Source organism: Pagrus pagrus (genome assembly GCF_965226575.1).
Source record: "Pagrus pagrus genome assembly, chromosome: 8".
In the NCBI taxonomy this organism is placed as follows: domain Eukaryota; kingdom Metazoa; phylum Chordata; class Actinopteri; order Spariformes; family Sparidae; genus Pagrus; species Pagrus pagrus.
In genome coordinates, this window is record NC_140192.1 from 16,706,783 (window position 1) to 16,723,851 (window position 17,069).

The 17,069-nt window shown below is 40.1% G+C and overlaps 1 protein-coding gene across 6 annotated transcripts in view; it reads left to right on the forward strand.

Annotated features, from left to right (window-relative positions):
• Nucleotides 1-5,609: 5,609 nt before the first annotated feature.
• wdfy3 (WD repeat and FYVE domain containing 3) overlaps nt 5,610-17,069 on the forward strand; it is a 100,146-nt gene continuing 88,686 nt past the window's right edge. For 5 of the 6 annotated variants that reach the window (XM_084359788.1, XM_084359790.1, XM_084359789.1 and 2 more), the window contains exon 1: nt 13,108-13,357. In XM_084359788.1, the coding sequence (XP_084215914.1) occupies nt 13,329-13,357 (29 nt within the window). In that variant the 5' untranslated portion in view covers nt 13,108-13,328. Of the gene's footprint in view, nt 5,796-13,107; nt 13,358-17,069 lie in introns of those variants that run through there. The other variant, XM_084359792.1, reaches the window with a different exon arrangement.

Genomic DNA, 17,069 nt, shown 5'->3' on the forward strand with positions numbered 1-17,069 from the left:
TTACTCCTCCTACAGCCAGCTATTCACTAACTTTGTTGTTTGTTGCGGGGGAGTTAGCATGCAGAGGGTTTATCAGAGGAAAACAGGTGTCTGCTGCTACTGGAAACAGTGTTGATAAGTGAGCACAAATGCTGCACTGAACAGTCAAGGAGCAATAAAATCAAAACATTAAAGAGGATGAAAAGCTGCACAGAGTTGCAGAGATGGGTGATAATCCTGTGGGAATTCACCCTTCTCACAGTAGTCATTGGATTCATTGTGGCTACTTCATCAAAAGCGAAACCTACAAATACAAAAATGTATTCAGACAGAAATGTCTTTATTGTGTTCTAATCCATGGGTGCATTCACTGCCCACAACCAGAGGACAAACACATCCACTGCTGGCACAATCAACCCTCCATGAATACATTTCTCACACTGGAGAAAGATAAATGAAGGAATGGGGGTGTAAACAAGTCCAGGGAACCACGTGATTTTCAGGAAAGCAGGGACAGACATCAAATCGAGGTCAAGATTTAGTCAACTGGAGGCGGCCATTAAAATAGTTCTGAATGAAGAGCAGGCAAGAACTGATTCTTGCTGTGCAGATGACAGAACAAGCCCTGAGGTCATTATAAATACCAGCCAGAACATTTTGCAAGGAATCAAAACTCAAGAGGGTTTAACGCAGTCCTGATGCAGGCCTGAGAGCATGGTAGAGTGGAAGTGTAATGGAGCCGTGCTGGTGTTTGTACGTGCTGATGATTGATTTATGAGTTTTAGTGTTGTCAGCTGCACCTGACCGATGGATCAAAAGAGATAGAAGCGGGACCTTTATACACAGAAAAACTGCAACCTTGGCTCCGGCTTCATATTCAACAGACACACGAGAGTGGTATCAAACTTCTCATCTAACTCATGGCAAGAAAGAAAGCATACTTCCCTAAATTTTGAACTGTTCCTTTAGTATCAGTTTGAAGCTCATACAGTGTATTTAGCTGGACAATTAAATGATTTAAGAAATCAGTTAAAATGGAAATCAGAATACTATATTGGATCATCGCTGTCATCCTGCTGGAATGCAGCCTTCGACAATTTCTCACAGATAGCTGAAGCCAAGACAAGAAGTTATGTCTGCATGAAAAGCAAACACCACAGGGGGTTCACTTCTGGGATGAAGCAGGCCTCCCAGACACACTCAGAGTGAGAGTAGATAACATCTTGTTATGTTATGCACTGGTTGAGCTCTCACACGCTTTTGACATTCGATAAAAGGACATCGAAGAATTTGATGAATAATCTTTCATCACCAGGAATGCAACAATACAAATCTCCCTTTCAAAACAAATATGTTTTAGTCTAAAATGCTAAATAAGGGCATTATTATTATTATTATTATTATTATTATTATTATTTCTTCTGTATATCAGCCCTCAGATGACCTTACGTTTGTCACAGTAGGTCAACTTTTCTTCTGCTGAATGCTGAAATGAAACTCTTCATGTCTCGCTCTGTTTTTCGTTGGAAAGTGGATCAACTTTCTCTGGCGTGTTTCCAAAAATGCCATCACACTCCGTGAGTCAGTAGAGGAAGCTCCTCGCAGCGTTAAACCTACACTATTGTCTCCTGCTGAGAAAGTCAACTGATCGACGGCACTCTGCAATTAAGTACGTGCACATAATAATTTGTTATAATAGGCATTGGCACGTGATGAGCAAACAGTAGTAACATCTCCATAGAGTGCCATGAAAACGCCTAAAGTTTCGTTTTGTGTCATTGTTTACCAATGTTGCAAACTGACAGTAAGCTTCATGTCTGGGCTTGTTTTAGTGTTTTGAAGTGTGGCCAGTGGTGTCTGTTGTAGTTTACGGGAGCTTTATTGTTTTTTGGGTTTTTTATTTCCTTGATTTATTTACTGCGGGGTGGGAAATTTCCAGCAGCCAGCAGCTAAATCAGGTCAGATGTGTAGTTACTGGCAGTGCTGCAGCACATCCAGTCCTGCCTTGGTTTTGTGCCTGGTCATGAGAATGTGTTTCTGCCTGGTATCTTGGACTTGTTGTCACATAAACTTGCCTTGGTCTTAGTCACGACTACATTTTCAAAACCACTAAGAGGATCTGTATTGTACTGTATATGTATCTGTATCCGTATTATCACCTGATAGTAGGAACTGGTGTGTTCTCATTTGCTTAGAATTCATCTCTTCATATCGACAGAGAAAGTGAGTCCTCTCCCACGAAGTCCGCCATGTTTCTACAGTCGCCCAGAATGGACAAACCACCCACTGACTCTACAGAGGGCCTATTACATTGAAGTAAAGGCCACGGTTGAATCTTCTACACACTTGGAAGGGGAGGGATGAGGAGAGGGGTAATCAGTTGGTTGCAATCTGCAACCTCACAGCTAGGTGGCACTTAATTCTACACACTGGTCCTTTAAATCTGTGTGTAGCCCTGGTGTCACTGGCTGTGTCCCAATTCAGGGGCTGCATCCTTCGAAGGGCGCATTTGAAGGCCAATTACGTCACAACACTGTGCGAAGGCTGTCCCAATTGGAAGGCTCCTTTAAATGCAGCCCACAAATGCAGCCTGCCCTTCCCTCTTTTTGGAGGACGCACCGCTACTATCCTTCGCAGCCTCCCATATCCCAAGATCCTTTGCGCGCCCAAAACAGAAGAAAGAAAGAAGGAAAATGGCGACATCAAGTGGTGTAGATCGTCACTTTCACGGGCCTGGGCGGCAGAAATCGTGACGTAAGGGTAAGGGGCGGGAACATCTGGTGACGCAACCAGGACATGCTCCGAAGGCTAGACCGTCCCATTTAACAACAGTGGACGAGGTCTTCGAAGGTCTCTCCGAAGGACCCGGCCTTCGTGGGCCGCAAAGGCTGCGTCCTTGAAGGACGCAGACCCTGAATTGAGACACAGCCAACATGTCCAAATAAGTGCCCTCCTTGATGCCACTATGGTATATAAAACTTGATAAAGCGCCCTCTAGGGGGCCCTCTCTGCGTGCTGGCTCCCCACCACACACAGATGGTGCCCTTCTTATTTTCGCTCCTTGAGTTCGCCTCTGTGTCTGCACATTGTTTAGCTGGAGGTTTGAAGGGATCAGCACACAGTATTTCTTTCTTAACCCTGGCGAGACACTGTTTTTACTCAAGCTTGGTTTTAGGCTTACCTCAAACTCAAACACTTTAGACGTGGACTAAACCTGGTCTTGGACTTCAACAAGATAAAGGGGATCGGTCTGGATGACAAAACCTAACGATGTATCTACTATCCAACTATCTCACTACTATCAGCAACTTCAGAAGGCCCTCTTTCAGTATCATTTAGCATTTCTGATTGCTTCATTTTCTTTTTTGATAAGAACACTCAATGGGGCCAATGGCTTTAAATTACCTACATTTCATTGTGTTTCAATGTGCAGGCCATAAATACACAACAGAATACAGGCTCTGCTGTGAAAACTGCAGTTTTCCTGCAAATCATTCAAACGTATGTCTGTCAGTATGCTATCAGTATTTGTTGCCATGAATATGCCCTCACCCTAACCCTATTTTGATATTTTATTCTTCATGCATGGGAGAAATCAAAACTTAAGGCAGACTACACCTCTTTGTCTCTGACAGCAGCAGTGAGCTTTTCATCCAGAAGCAACAATGGATGAACTCTATCCCCAACCGCCAATGAAAGGTAGACTTTCAGGTCAGACATGTCAATTACATCTTTGACTATTGTGCAATAATAATGTCGCCCACTCAGGAAACTTTCCAGCTGTAGAAACATGAAGCAACAAAAGAGATCCGGCTTCTCAAGACGACATTGGTCCAACTGACAAAAGTCACTGTTTCCACTGGGATGGGTGGAAAACTGAACCAGGATATGTCACGTTGTGAATATGTTTTATAATATCCAGAGCTTGTTCTATTTATATCATAAAACGACTCAGGTACAAGATCAAAGTACCACTCTCACTGGCTGAGGTCGCTGTGGTTTGTGGTTTATCTCGCTTCTAGCAGAACAAACCAAACCACCCACACAGTGGCGCTGATTGCATCTGTTTTCATGACTCAAATGAGAACTGCTGTCACCTAGTGCCTCACACTTGATATTACAATGTGATTGAGTTGAATTATTGAGGTTTCTCCTGCCATATGTCCACTAAGTGATTGAAAATAATGTTTGTGATTTTCAAAGCTGAGCAAACCAACAAGAGTTCACTGGCAACTACCTTTTAACTAAAATCGTAATAATACAATTACTGATGTCAACTGACACCTCATAAATACACACATTAACACAAATGTGCCTACAATATAAATGTATATTTCCTAAATTGAATGACTGAACTTACCACTCAAGCAGAAATCAAACCTTTTCCATTGTCAAGGAAAGTTTTTTTTCCTTTAAGCTTCTTTCCATGTATTTTCCTTTAAAAGCTATTTAGTGAATTTGTGTTATAAAAGAGAACAATTCATGCAAAGAAAGACAATAATACACGAGAAAGAGAAATAGTCATTTCCCTTTTCATGTCTTGTGCAGAAATTAGGGAATAGGTTATTTACTGTCCATGTTAGGCTGTAACTTTTTTTAATTTGTCATATTTTCCTCTAAAACTCTCAATCAAAATAAACAAAAATGACTCCCAAATGAAACATAATGATCACATTTAGAAAATACCTTAAAAAGGCGAGGCAGAAAATGAAAACATGCCTCTGTCTCTTACATCAAATTCATTGTCTTCACTGCCAACTCCATCACTGAGAAATGCATCAGCAGATATGAAGCCAAGAATCATTGGAAATGTGTACATCTATTCTTGTGAGACCACTGAACGAACTTTATCTGCCAATGACTAACATGTTTATCATATTTTTGTATTCCCTGGAAACTTGTTTAGAAGCATTGCTATACCTTCTTGTGTTTTCTGTAGTTTGTGCATATCTTCATGCCATGTACTGTATATGTTGTCATATTGTCAAGTACTGTATGTTTTTTTAAAAATATGCGCTTGCAGGTTATTCATTTGTACATTGTTCAGTCTGACCACTTGCTTGGATACCAAGTGATGAGTAACATCCATTCGTATTCATACGGGTGGTGTAGAGTTCGACCTTTATTATAAGATACTTTTCACTATTACTATTAGGTTGGCTGTACAGGATTTGAATGGGCTCTGTGTAGTTTTTGGAGAAGAAATTCAAACTCAGAATTTTAATATTTACAATATTACTGAGGTAATAATACAAACTTTTATTTATATATATATTATTATTTTTTTTCCATAACTGAATAAACAAGCTGTTCTCAGCGGAAAACAGGATCCCCAGAACACTGTTTGAAGCTAGAAAGGTGGCAGGGTCCGCCACATATTAACCAAGTACCACAGATGCAAAACATCACATTTTATGAAGGTAAACATTTATCTCAAAATAAAATAAAGCTGACTCAACAAAGCATTGATCCTGTTAGCTGTAGTGTAATAGAGAAGATTAATTGAATTAATTTGTCCCTTTAATCCACTGCATGAAGTGTCTTCTTCCATTTATCCAACAGATGTCAGGTTTGTCTTTCGGATGCGGTCTCAGTCCGTCGGGGCTGAGAGAGAGGAGGAAAATCAGTTGGAGGAAAATCAGCGCTGGGACGCTTGTTATATTTGGGGGATGAGGAAAAATGGCTACCAGAAGGAAGCAGTGACTTTTGGAGTAAAGCATGATTTGTGACATATGGATAAACTCGGAGTGCCCCACGTAACTGACACATTGGAGGTTATCGTCAGTGTTATAGCCGAAGGATTTTGCTGCTTACTGGTAAGTGGATGGCGGATACACGACAGACACAGTGGTCTCTGGAGTGGCTAGCTAGCACTGCGCTGCTAGCTGCCTAGCTTGTGAGTTAGCTAGCCTAGACAGGAATGTGCATCTCGGCTCGGGTTAGTGTTTTTTTTTATTTAACTACAGCAACGTTTAAGTCAGTGTCAGCATGACAGCAGCAACGCCAAGCAAGACATTACATACCCAGTGTTAATATTGAAACACAAACCAGCTTGTTTATTTGCAGTGTAGTCATTGAAGGCCAACGTCACCGTTTAGCTTGACAGTTGTCGTTCAGATGCTGCGATGCTAGTGCTGGTCAGCTGGTCGTTAGCCGATGTGAGCTAACGTAGCTGGCAGCGTTTCGGTATTACAGTACAGGTTTGCTGCTGGGCTGTGTTTTCGTTTCGTGTTGGGTGCTTGAAGGAGTTTGACTGGTTACATTCATTGGAAAACACATGAGGACGCAGACCGGTGTAAAATTAAGCTAACCGCAAGAGGCACAGCTACAGTAACGCTATGTGGCGTTGGCTGGATTTCTTACTCAACATAATATTATGGGTGGCTAAGCAGGTTTGCTGTAACGTTACGACTGGCCAGCAATAGCCAAGGTTGCTGCTACTAAAGTCGCAATGACTGGCATATTTAGTGCGATCACATCGGCCTCGTTTCGTGCTTAAAGTCTCTGCTGTGCGCCTGATGTGCAACTTAAAGTCACCTGTGTGTGGCCACTGGCCAGTGCATTGTTCTTGATTACATGGCTGACTGGCCGGCTGCCTGTACAGTCACACAACTACCTGACAGCAGCTCGATCTGGCCTGCAGACTGGGGCTGTATGTACAATGGTGCAGCTAACATTATTACAAACTGCTGTCATGCTCTTGCAGTGTTTACTGTGCCTCTTGGCAGAGTGTGTTGTGAGATAGGAGACAGACAGATCACATGATAGACATGGTTTTACTTCTGCAGGCTGTAGATACGAGAGAAAGGAGCTGCATGTGTGAAGATATTTTAAAGACGTGGTGTGTTTCCGAGCAAATTTTTCTTAGGTATTTGCACTATGTATTTTTGGGGAAGAGATTTTAACCAGAAGAGAAAGATCTTCATTGACTGATATAAAAGAAAAATGTTTTTTATGCCTAAACAAACCAAATACACAAACTCTCTTCGATTTCCTCACTGCTGACCTTAAAGGACAACACAATTTCATACTATTTTACTTTGTTTATATGTGGCGGACCCTGCCACCTTCCTAGCTTCAAACTGCTTTCTAGGGACCTTATTTTCCTTGTTTCTTCAGTTATGCAAAAATAAATATTTCTGAGTTTATATTATTACATCATTCATATTGTGAATATTAAAATTCTGAGTTTGAATTTCTTCTCGAAGACCACGTAGTGCCCCTATAAATTAGGTCTACCTCAGATTGCAGGGAGAGCATTGGAAAAGTGATTGGGGAAATAACTTCCTTATGTGAGGACAAAATAACTTTTGGTGAAATACTGTAAAACACGTCTTCATGCTGTCATTTGTGCAATCCAGGCATTGCTCTTGCCTTACCCCGCAGTGTAACAACTGCTGTGAACCCAGTGCCTGAAGGCTGTAGCTGTAAACATATTGCAGGCAGGACTGAAAAATAGCATCACATCCAAAGCCAGCATAGTCCATCTGAAAATTGACCAGAAATCATTTGCTAATGGGACAGTAGAAAAACCTCGCCAGCCACAGCCAACATTTACCTGATTCTCCCCACCTTGGTAGACATTACAATGAGCGAGATGTTTCCTCTACGTTCAGTAAAGGGTTGTTCATTGGGTCTGAGATGCTCTACTGCTACAGCGGCTGTGGGTAACATCTTAATCTTTTCCAATTACATTCCTGTTTCCCTTAATAATTCACACTGGCATGTTTAATTTACATCCTATTCAGTCACACTCGATAGCAGTGTAATAGATGTAAGGTGCAGCTCAATTGTTTATCCTGATTGTCTCATCCTTTTTTAAAAAAGACTTCATGCCAACTCATAACTCTTTGTTACAGGTGTACAGACCTGGAATGCTGAACGTTTGACCCGCACAGACACAATAGGGATAATAATTCGTCTAGTAATTTCCTTCCACTAAGAAGTTAAAAAACAAGGCCTTGGAAACCACTTTCACAGCAGAAACTGAGTATTATGAGCTTCATGAGCTTGACCTAATTGGTATGGTTTTTGCAGGCTACTGCATTTTAAGACCCTCATGCTATTTTGTCCACCTGAAAGAATACAATTTAAAGGTTTTTAGTTAACAAATGCAGGTAATTTAAACAGCGTAATGACCACTAATAAACTAATTATCTATCAAAAAGTTCAATTTTATACAATTTAACATAAAAACACTTATGACTTAAAAATGAAAAATGACATTTCTTAATCGTAAATGTATTATCTATAATTATTAGATGCAGAATACAGTAGACATTGGTGGCCTACCCTCTTGTCTATCCAGACTCCTGGATTAAAAACGTGTTTGTCCAACCTGAATTGTAGCTGAACGTATTTAAGCAGTTGCACTGGATGGGTTAAAAACCCAAGTCACCCAATTTAAGTATATTTGGCCATATTAACTAATGATTAGGCATGCGTCGCCATCTCTTCAAATTAAAGTAGGGCCTAAGCAGGCTCATGACTGACTGGCAGTGATCACCATAATGCTGTTAAAGCATTGAATTAAGCTACAGTAGGTCTTTTTAGACTGTCAACCACCTTTGAAGATAACTGATTATCATTTGAATGTCCTGATCTAATATAATTAGACTTATAGTAATATGATTAGTGAAAGTAGCTGTTGACGTGGACATTGCCGTCTTCTGGAGCATTTAGACAGAAATTGAGTTTCTCTTTGCGTACAGCGAACTGAATGTTTGTTTTGTGAGCAGGAAGCTCTGATTTTATCCACTTTCATGTTTTTGAAGTTGTATTTTATCACACAAAAAGCTAAGCTAGCAAGTAAGCCAATTAGGTGGCATTTATCCAGAAATACAGCTCAAATGATGAGTTAATTCACTAGATTGAATGTCTATTGGTTTTCAGATATGCAGTTCAAAACCAAATAAGCAATTTGATGAGGCTATCGTGATCCCTACCAATTTGATATTCAAATATTCAAATAACTATTCATAGCCTTAACCAAAAATAAATAAAAATGTTCAGTAACAATTAGGCAGATTACTGCCTCATTGGAATTAATTGGAAAACACAAAATCGTAGCATCATTTATCTAAACGGGGAATAACAGCCCTCAGCTCTTGAAGTCCACACACGTGTACAACAAACCTAAAGCTGTGTTACAAATAATGGTAGAGAACATGATGCTACCTTCACTGCCAGGCGATGTCACTGCCTGAGGTAGTGACATATTAATATCAACTCTTTTGGTGAGTCTTAATCTGGACAAAAATACTTTTCCCCTTCCCCTTTGTTTGCCACAGAGGCCTCTGGATGTGCCGTGGATGTCACTTCAGAGAAGCAACAATGTCACCTGAAAATTCTCATGAACTGTTATTAGACAAAATAATGTTGGCGAGAACATTAAATATGTCTAGTTAGTTTGTGAAAGCCAATTATTCAGCCCACAAACATCCAGGTTATTAGTGACTCATTATTATTTTTTTGAATTTCACAATACAGTATGTTAAGCTAAGATTGTAATACCCATAGGGCATTTTTTCCCCCCACTACAGAAATTAACTGTTGAATTCTAGTTTTGCTGTAATTTACTGAGATTATTTAAAAACTGTGGGTAGCTTGTGCAATGAAGCAAAGTCGTAACTGTAACCATGGAGCCTTCATTTGTTCTGCTTTTCTCCCACTGTGCTGTCAGTGTTAACAGACATCAAAACTGTGCAACAATTATCAGACGCAGCTTGATTTATTCTCCAGGGTTAAAACAAGATTGCTATGACTTACTGCATTCATACAACACGCATCGTCCCTACATTTGCTTGCCTAATTTCCCTTTGTTATAAGCACCTATTTTTCTCCTGCATTATGTTGCAAGGGGAGATAAAGCATTTAGTCCAGTATGAATACACATTATTCTGATCTCCATTGTTTGTGGAGTCATTTATGTCATTACAAATGTCAGAAATAACTGCTTTCATCCTATTTATCAGCTGCTTTATATGACAATTAAATGTGATTAAACATTACCAAGGTTCTGTGATGCATTAGCAATGGTTGAGCTGATATGCCCTTGCTGACACTTTGACAATTGTCAAAGATCTCAAAGTATAAAAATTATAACGATAAAGCACGAGTTGGAAGAGGTTCTGCCAAGATACAGTGAGCATTATGAACGGTTGGGAGGAAAAGTAAATAACTGTTAGTTGTAGGTGCTTTGACAACATTTTGAAGAGAGTTACGCCAGAGGCCAGCTTGGATAAAAGGACTTGTATATTGCAAATGACTATGTTTTCACAGAAGAGGGTTTGATCAAAGCTTTAATCAGCACATAAAGACTTAGTACACACACAAATCAAAGATTAGCATCTGGTACTACCATCTATTTATGCATTTCCCTCTCTGTTGTGGGACGGGAGCAGTAGTGTGTATGCTGTGCTTTGTGAGGCGCTTGTTATTGATTACATGGAGCTAGATATCTACATTAAAATCTTGTGGATAATGCAGCACAAGGCTAATGCTAATTTCCTTCTCAATGCACCAAAGTGAGCGTTCTCAGACCATGTAAAATGCATCAAGAATAAGACAGCGTGTGTTGTGTGTCTGTGTGTGTGAGTGTTTTGACTGAAGATGCCATGTCAGACAAGACTTCAGTTGCAGTTCACCAGTTGTTGTCCTCCTTGAGAAGAAGCAGCGTGCATTCAAAATGCAGGAGGGGATGAATCTTAATTAGCCCCCAGGGAAACGGCCTGCATGTCATGCGAGCCATTAGAGCACTGAAATCAGCATGCACGTATGCTTTGTGAAAGTGTACTGAATGTTTGTAGCATAAATATACAAAGTATATTTGTGCTCATGTTTTGCACAAGTTAGATATTGTCTTACATTCATTATTTCAGGATTAATCTGACAAACTCTCAATTTTTATTGTCAACAAACCTACTGAAAAGACCAAAATCAACCATAAATTTAACCCAACAAAAAATATTGCCTGTGTAGGCAAAGCCTGTATCTTTTTCTTTTGTGCCATAGAGCTCTATTGTTGTCCTAAAAACTATAGAAAAACAAACAGAAAAACAACAACACATCAGCCACATTGTTGCACTGAAGGTGACATTGTCTTTTATTACAATGAACATGGGCACTATCGTTTATTTTGGATCTACATCACATACATCTCCTGCTGCTGTGAACACTTAATAGATGACCTAATGTGCATTAATCCACTAAAATAGTGGAAATAGCCCTCCAATAAATGCATTATTTACTCCTCTGTCTACATAACATTTGCTGAAAACTACAGTTCCCAGCTGTTTGAGGAGATCACAAAGTGTTTTTTGAAAATGAAACTATACATTTGTGACATATGTCTTATCCCCTAGATACCCTAGGACTGAGAGCCATAGAGTATTGAGAGATTGACAAACGTGTTGGTTGTTCTTGGTCTCTTCATTGGCTTTGTTGACACTGAGAAAATGCCAGCCTTATCCTTTTGATAGATTTGTTTTATTTATTACATACAACAACATCTGCAGTAGCTCATGAATTATGTACACCAGTTAGTTCTTCCAAAAGCCTCAACCTTTGGAGGATATATGGTTGCATTTCCTACTTGAGTTGCCTTTAAAAATGGAGTGGGATTTGGTTGGTCATGTCAGCTTTAGGGTTAGAGGATTAATCATGGATGAAACTGTAGTGATGGCTTATTTACTGTATGTCATGAGAGATATTTTCCCAGCTCTGTTGATTGCTGATTGGCTGTGATTTTCACAGACTGCGCTGCACCTGGCTGGATGGTAATAACTGTTGGGACTCTTGGTGATCTTCAATGTTTATGCTCACATGTGTGGTTTACAGTTATTGATGTTGATCAGCAACTATTTTACTGCAGTATGAACATACTGGATTCTTTTGTTATTTTCCCTCATACTAGATAGAAATAAAAATTGTGGTGTGTGATTAGCAGCTGTCAAATTTACAGAACAAGTGCAGTTTTAGATGGAGAAGAGCTGTAATCACATTTGTGCTGTTCTCTTACTGTAGAGTGATTCAAGTTACTGAGAAACCCCCAGGCTCTTATAACACAACACATCTCTGTGGCTGCAGATTTTTTCACTTTCCAGCTTATATTCAACCTTGCCGCTGGTGGTATGTTGAGTAGGAGATTGTGTAGCAGGCTTCATTCATTGAGGTGGATGATCTGCATCCCCTGCTGCCCTCATTTCCATATATCCCAGTGTGCGCCTGCTGGAAACTACACTTTAGTGTCTTCTTAGGGAACCAGAAGACTCAATGGTTCTCAGAACGTTCCACTACAGTCTCCAGGAGAGGGTTTTTGAACTTTCTCAGGGCTGTGATGCTGTTTACAGGTCGAGAAATCCAAAAAATCCAATCACAGAAATTCAATAGTATGAATAATCATTTTGCAACATCAGAATTGGTTGAAAAATGTCCATTTCAATTTCCCAAAGCCAAGACGAAACCTTCACATGCCTTTTACTTTGTTCAGCCATCCCAAAGATATTCAGAGACAAGAAGCATATTCTCACATTTGAGAATCTGGAGCCAGAGGATGTTTGGCCTTTTTCATGATTGTTGAAAGCAAATCATCAAAATAGTTACAGATTTCTATCTACCATGTAACCGATTAATCGACTGATTGATTCAGCTCTAGTATTCTGTTTTCAAGAACATCGACGGAGCTCAAAATAGATTACCTATAAACGATTCATCATTTTCCCACAAGAAATGCATCAAATATCAATAGCCTATGTCAGTGTTTATAAAGTGCACACATGTAAGGTTGAGAGACTCCTCTAGAGAAAACCTTTCCATTCTCTATATGTGTCTGAAGTCATGATAATGCAAAGTTAATGTGAACTCACTGCGCCTGGATGTACATAATGACGTCTAAATCCCCATAAAGTGAATATTTAATGGTGCTCACTACTGTGAGTTCTGCATGTACTCCCCCCTTTATTCTGGACTAAATGGTATGTTCCTCTCGCCGTGACGGCCACAGTCCCCCCATACTCCACCCTCCCCTCCTCTTCCTCCAAAGCCCAGTACACCCCACCCGGTGTCAGGGGGGGATCAGCTGTGCCAGTCCCGGCAGGCTACACACACACACACACACACACACACACACAGTGCGCTGGCTGGCGAACAAAGCCCCTGGTACTGCCAATGAAGACAAGCCATGCCTCCGCGCTTAGCCTCTCTTCTTTTCACTCTGCCGTGAGGAGAAGGCATGACACCATTGTTGTTGCCTTTCCTTATCAGAAAGACGACAGTTTTTGGAGGGGAAGAAGAGCCGGTGTTGGTATATAGTGGAATATTTCTGTCTTATCTGCTGCTGATGAGTTGAGATGCTGGCGGAGCGCAGAGGGAACAGCAGGTAGGGAAAATCATGAGCGGGGTGCTGAGCTTGTCTCCGCGGTGACCGGGAGTTTGTTTACTGTTACTGGTGAACCTGACCTTGGTGGATACAGTATAGCCTGTTTAATGTTATTATTGATGTAAAAGCACTCCTTCTCACCGTCAGTGCCAGACTCATTTACATGTATACCTAACATTTAAGCAGTTTGGTGGATGCTTACATCCAGAATGACTGACTGCAGTCACGTAATATGCTTCGATTACCATCATTACCACCATTGAGCAGTGAGGGATGCAACAGTCAGAGCTACTGTATATGTAACAAAATACCCTGTTGTCTTTAGTGCCGTCGTGTGCTTGATGAAAAAGAAGCAAGGGTTTGCTAAGCTCTACGTTTGACTACAGAAAGAAAAGAAGGAAACATTACAAAGACTCTTCAGAAATAATAGAGAACAGAAATGACAGAGACATTTTAACTCATTTTCTAGGTGTTCTAGGAGTTAAGATTGTGTGAAGTTTTCCATGGGGTTGTAACTGAGTCCTAAACCCGAAAATCGGTTAGCATTTTTGCACTTCCTGTTCACTTGTCTCAAAGTCATTGGCTTTTTTAAATGGATTTGGGTTAAAAGATATTTACACGTTCTGTTCTAAGACATAAAATATGTCATTAAATGTCCAACAATTGAGTTATGAAATGCTTACGTGTCTTTAAAAAGCGGCGGTTGCTAACAAGTGGCTAAATAAAACTACAGAAGTTGTCAGGGACATTAAACGTCATCAGGCCGAACACGGATACTCATCTACTCACTAGCCCATCTTTACAGGCCGACTTTATTTGCAAACTATTCTAACTCTAACTTGACAATAATGTAAAGTAATATGACTTAGTGGGGTCGACGCAACCGCAATGTAGCATTTATAGCCTCACGTTAGCTTTTTACTTTTTGCAGTTTAAGCTACGCTGTGAAATTCACAAAAATCGTGTTCATCTGTGAAGATTATCTTGCTGGACGAAACTTTTTGCCACATATCTTATTTGCAGCAATAATCCAAAATCCAATTAAAAAATCCCATAGGCTTTTTGTGGAGGGAACCAGAGCGATGCTAGCTTCCGGGTTAGCCCACAAAAACACGTCATCCCTACAGCACTGTAAATGGACCACAACGACTTGTTGCTGACGTTACATAGATATAAAAAGGCAAATGTATAGAAATGTGTAATATTAATATACAGTATGTTAAAGTCAAAATATGTAGTATCAATATGACTTTTATCGTTTTCCTCATATTTGGGATAGTATTTTGTATATTCTTTCTGTAATTACAGTTGTCGACAGCCAGAAATTTTTTTATGGGATCCACTTATTGTTATGGATACCATTCAATAATATAACCAACAAATTATTGTAGGGCTGCCGCTGCACAATTAACCGAATATTAGCAAAATTGTAGTGTGGCCAAGTGCAATATCATAGTTTTTTGAAAAGGGTATGTTTGACAAAACAGCATCGTAATGAAGTACTCTAGTACTGCAGGGATGCCATGGCTTGAAGATCTTGTTCTCCAGATGTAAGAGAATATATTTATTTGGTACAGACACCACAGAATGTCACATTATCATCATTTTAATAGTTTTTTCAGTAAGAAAGAAAATCAAAAATGATAATTGTGACTCATATAACCAACATGTTATCTGTAAAAATAATACATGTTATTGGAAAAACTACTGCCAAAACTACTGCCAAAGCAACACTGCTGAGGTGGCCTCAGGCTTTCTCGCTGATCTCTGATCTCTCAAACTTTTGCTGCTGCACCTCAACATTTACAATGATGCCTGTTTATCTGCCAAAACAGCTGGCAGGGGAGACACAGGTAGAATTTAGCAGCATTTGGCTGGTGGCTGTGGTTATAGCCCGTGATGATGACACTGTAGGTGTTGTTTACTGAAGGCCTAAATAGATATTCAGTGAGGAGGCTGTCAACTCTGGTCGTGTCCGGGCTTGTTTGGCATGAGATCATATCCTGCCCTTCTGGCTCTTGTTACGCTCATACGGGTCATGCATCAGCTGTTAATCAAAAACCTGCTACAGTAGGTAGAAGCTGCCCATCGTAGCTTTGTCACACTAAATATATGATGATTCAAGTTCCTTTTTTACTAGTGATGATTTTAAAATGTCTCACAATGAAAGAAAATATTTTCCATGTCTTTTAGCAACTTGTCAGTTAACAAATGGAAGTATCCAATGGTGGATTATATGTCATAATGGCTTGCAGAGGAGACAGTTTATCACCCGTAGCAACATTTGGCTGGCGGTATCACCACCGAAATCACGAAATCACCACCCTGCCTACATTGCCTTTTACTTTCTTCAAATTTGCATCTTTGTTTTTTACAAGTTTGGTTTTATCAAACTCCTGTCAACCCAGTTTTTTTTTCTTCTCTGTGGAGCTCCCCAGCTTCCACCTTCCCCTGTAAACCGTCAGACAGGAGACATTTCTGTGATTACATCACTTTCTCCAGAGGAACAACCACACAAGCCTTTGAAGAGTTGGGCTTTTCCAGGGCACTGGCTGCCTTCATCTCCCAGGAGTTAGCGCTAACTCTGCAAGACGTTCATTGAAGCTGGCGTCCGCTTAAAGAGAATGCTTTGAAAAAGACTGGAGGGCCAAGAAAGCCCGCTCGGTTCCCCACTGCATAGAAGTCGACATTCCATTGATGCCATTCACTAATATTCTTTGGTTCAGCCAAGTCATGGTTTGATGCTGTTTCTGCTTTGAAATGGTTATTGCTGTAACATGACATATTTAGGGCTGCATACAGTTTTTCCTGTGTAATACTACACAAATTGTGTAAAAGGTATCATGAGCTTGTAGTTGGCAAACACTTTGTATGATGATGGCGCCGTGGGTTTCTAATCCTCATCAAAGCTGCCATCTTGATCCTCCCTGTTATGTCACTGCTCCCTAAGGTTGATCGAGTATGCTGTGAGCTGTCTGCTTGCATATGTCAAGTGTTAGACAAACTCACATCAGGGCAGAGAGAGATGCGTTATAAGCCAGCATGGTCAAAACTTGTTTGGGTTTATTAGACTCTAAAAAATAGAAATGCACTGATTGTGAAATTCTGGGCCGATACCGATGCTTTAAATAACAATTTGGCCGATTTTTGTTGTTGTTTATTTTGATTTTGTTATTTCTTCCCCTTGTTGTGCCAGGGAAACAAACAAACAAATCATTATAAAATTACTTGGCTGTTTTAATGTCATTCGGCCGTACATTACACTATCTTTGAAAGAGCACGGATTTGATCTTACACATTTATGAAACAGCCTTTAACATCTTCTATTTTTCTTCTTTCACATGAAAAATATTTCTTTTAAAGTAGCTGCTTCAAAAGCCGTTTTAGCAGCTGTTGTTGGAGACACTAACAGCATCATTTGGAAGCTGTGGTAGGGATCTAAATAGCTCATGTTCGCCATTCACAACCCTTCTGAACCGTTTCCAGCGTTCTTCAGGTACATACATCCCCCCGCAACACATTTTGGATCAACAAAATAATGTGGCCTCATATCTCTGAAGGAAGTAGGAGTGTTCTGTTCCAAATGGTGTGGGCATCTTGTTTTACTGGCTATGTTTCCAGATCTGAACTAAAAAAATAAAAATGGATTGTGTTCATTTAGAGAAAATCAAATGAAATAAAGCGTTTCCTGCTGGTGTATTTTATATTCGGT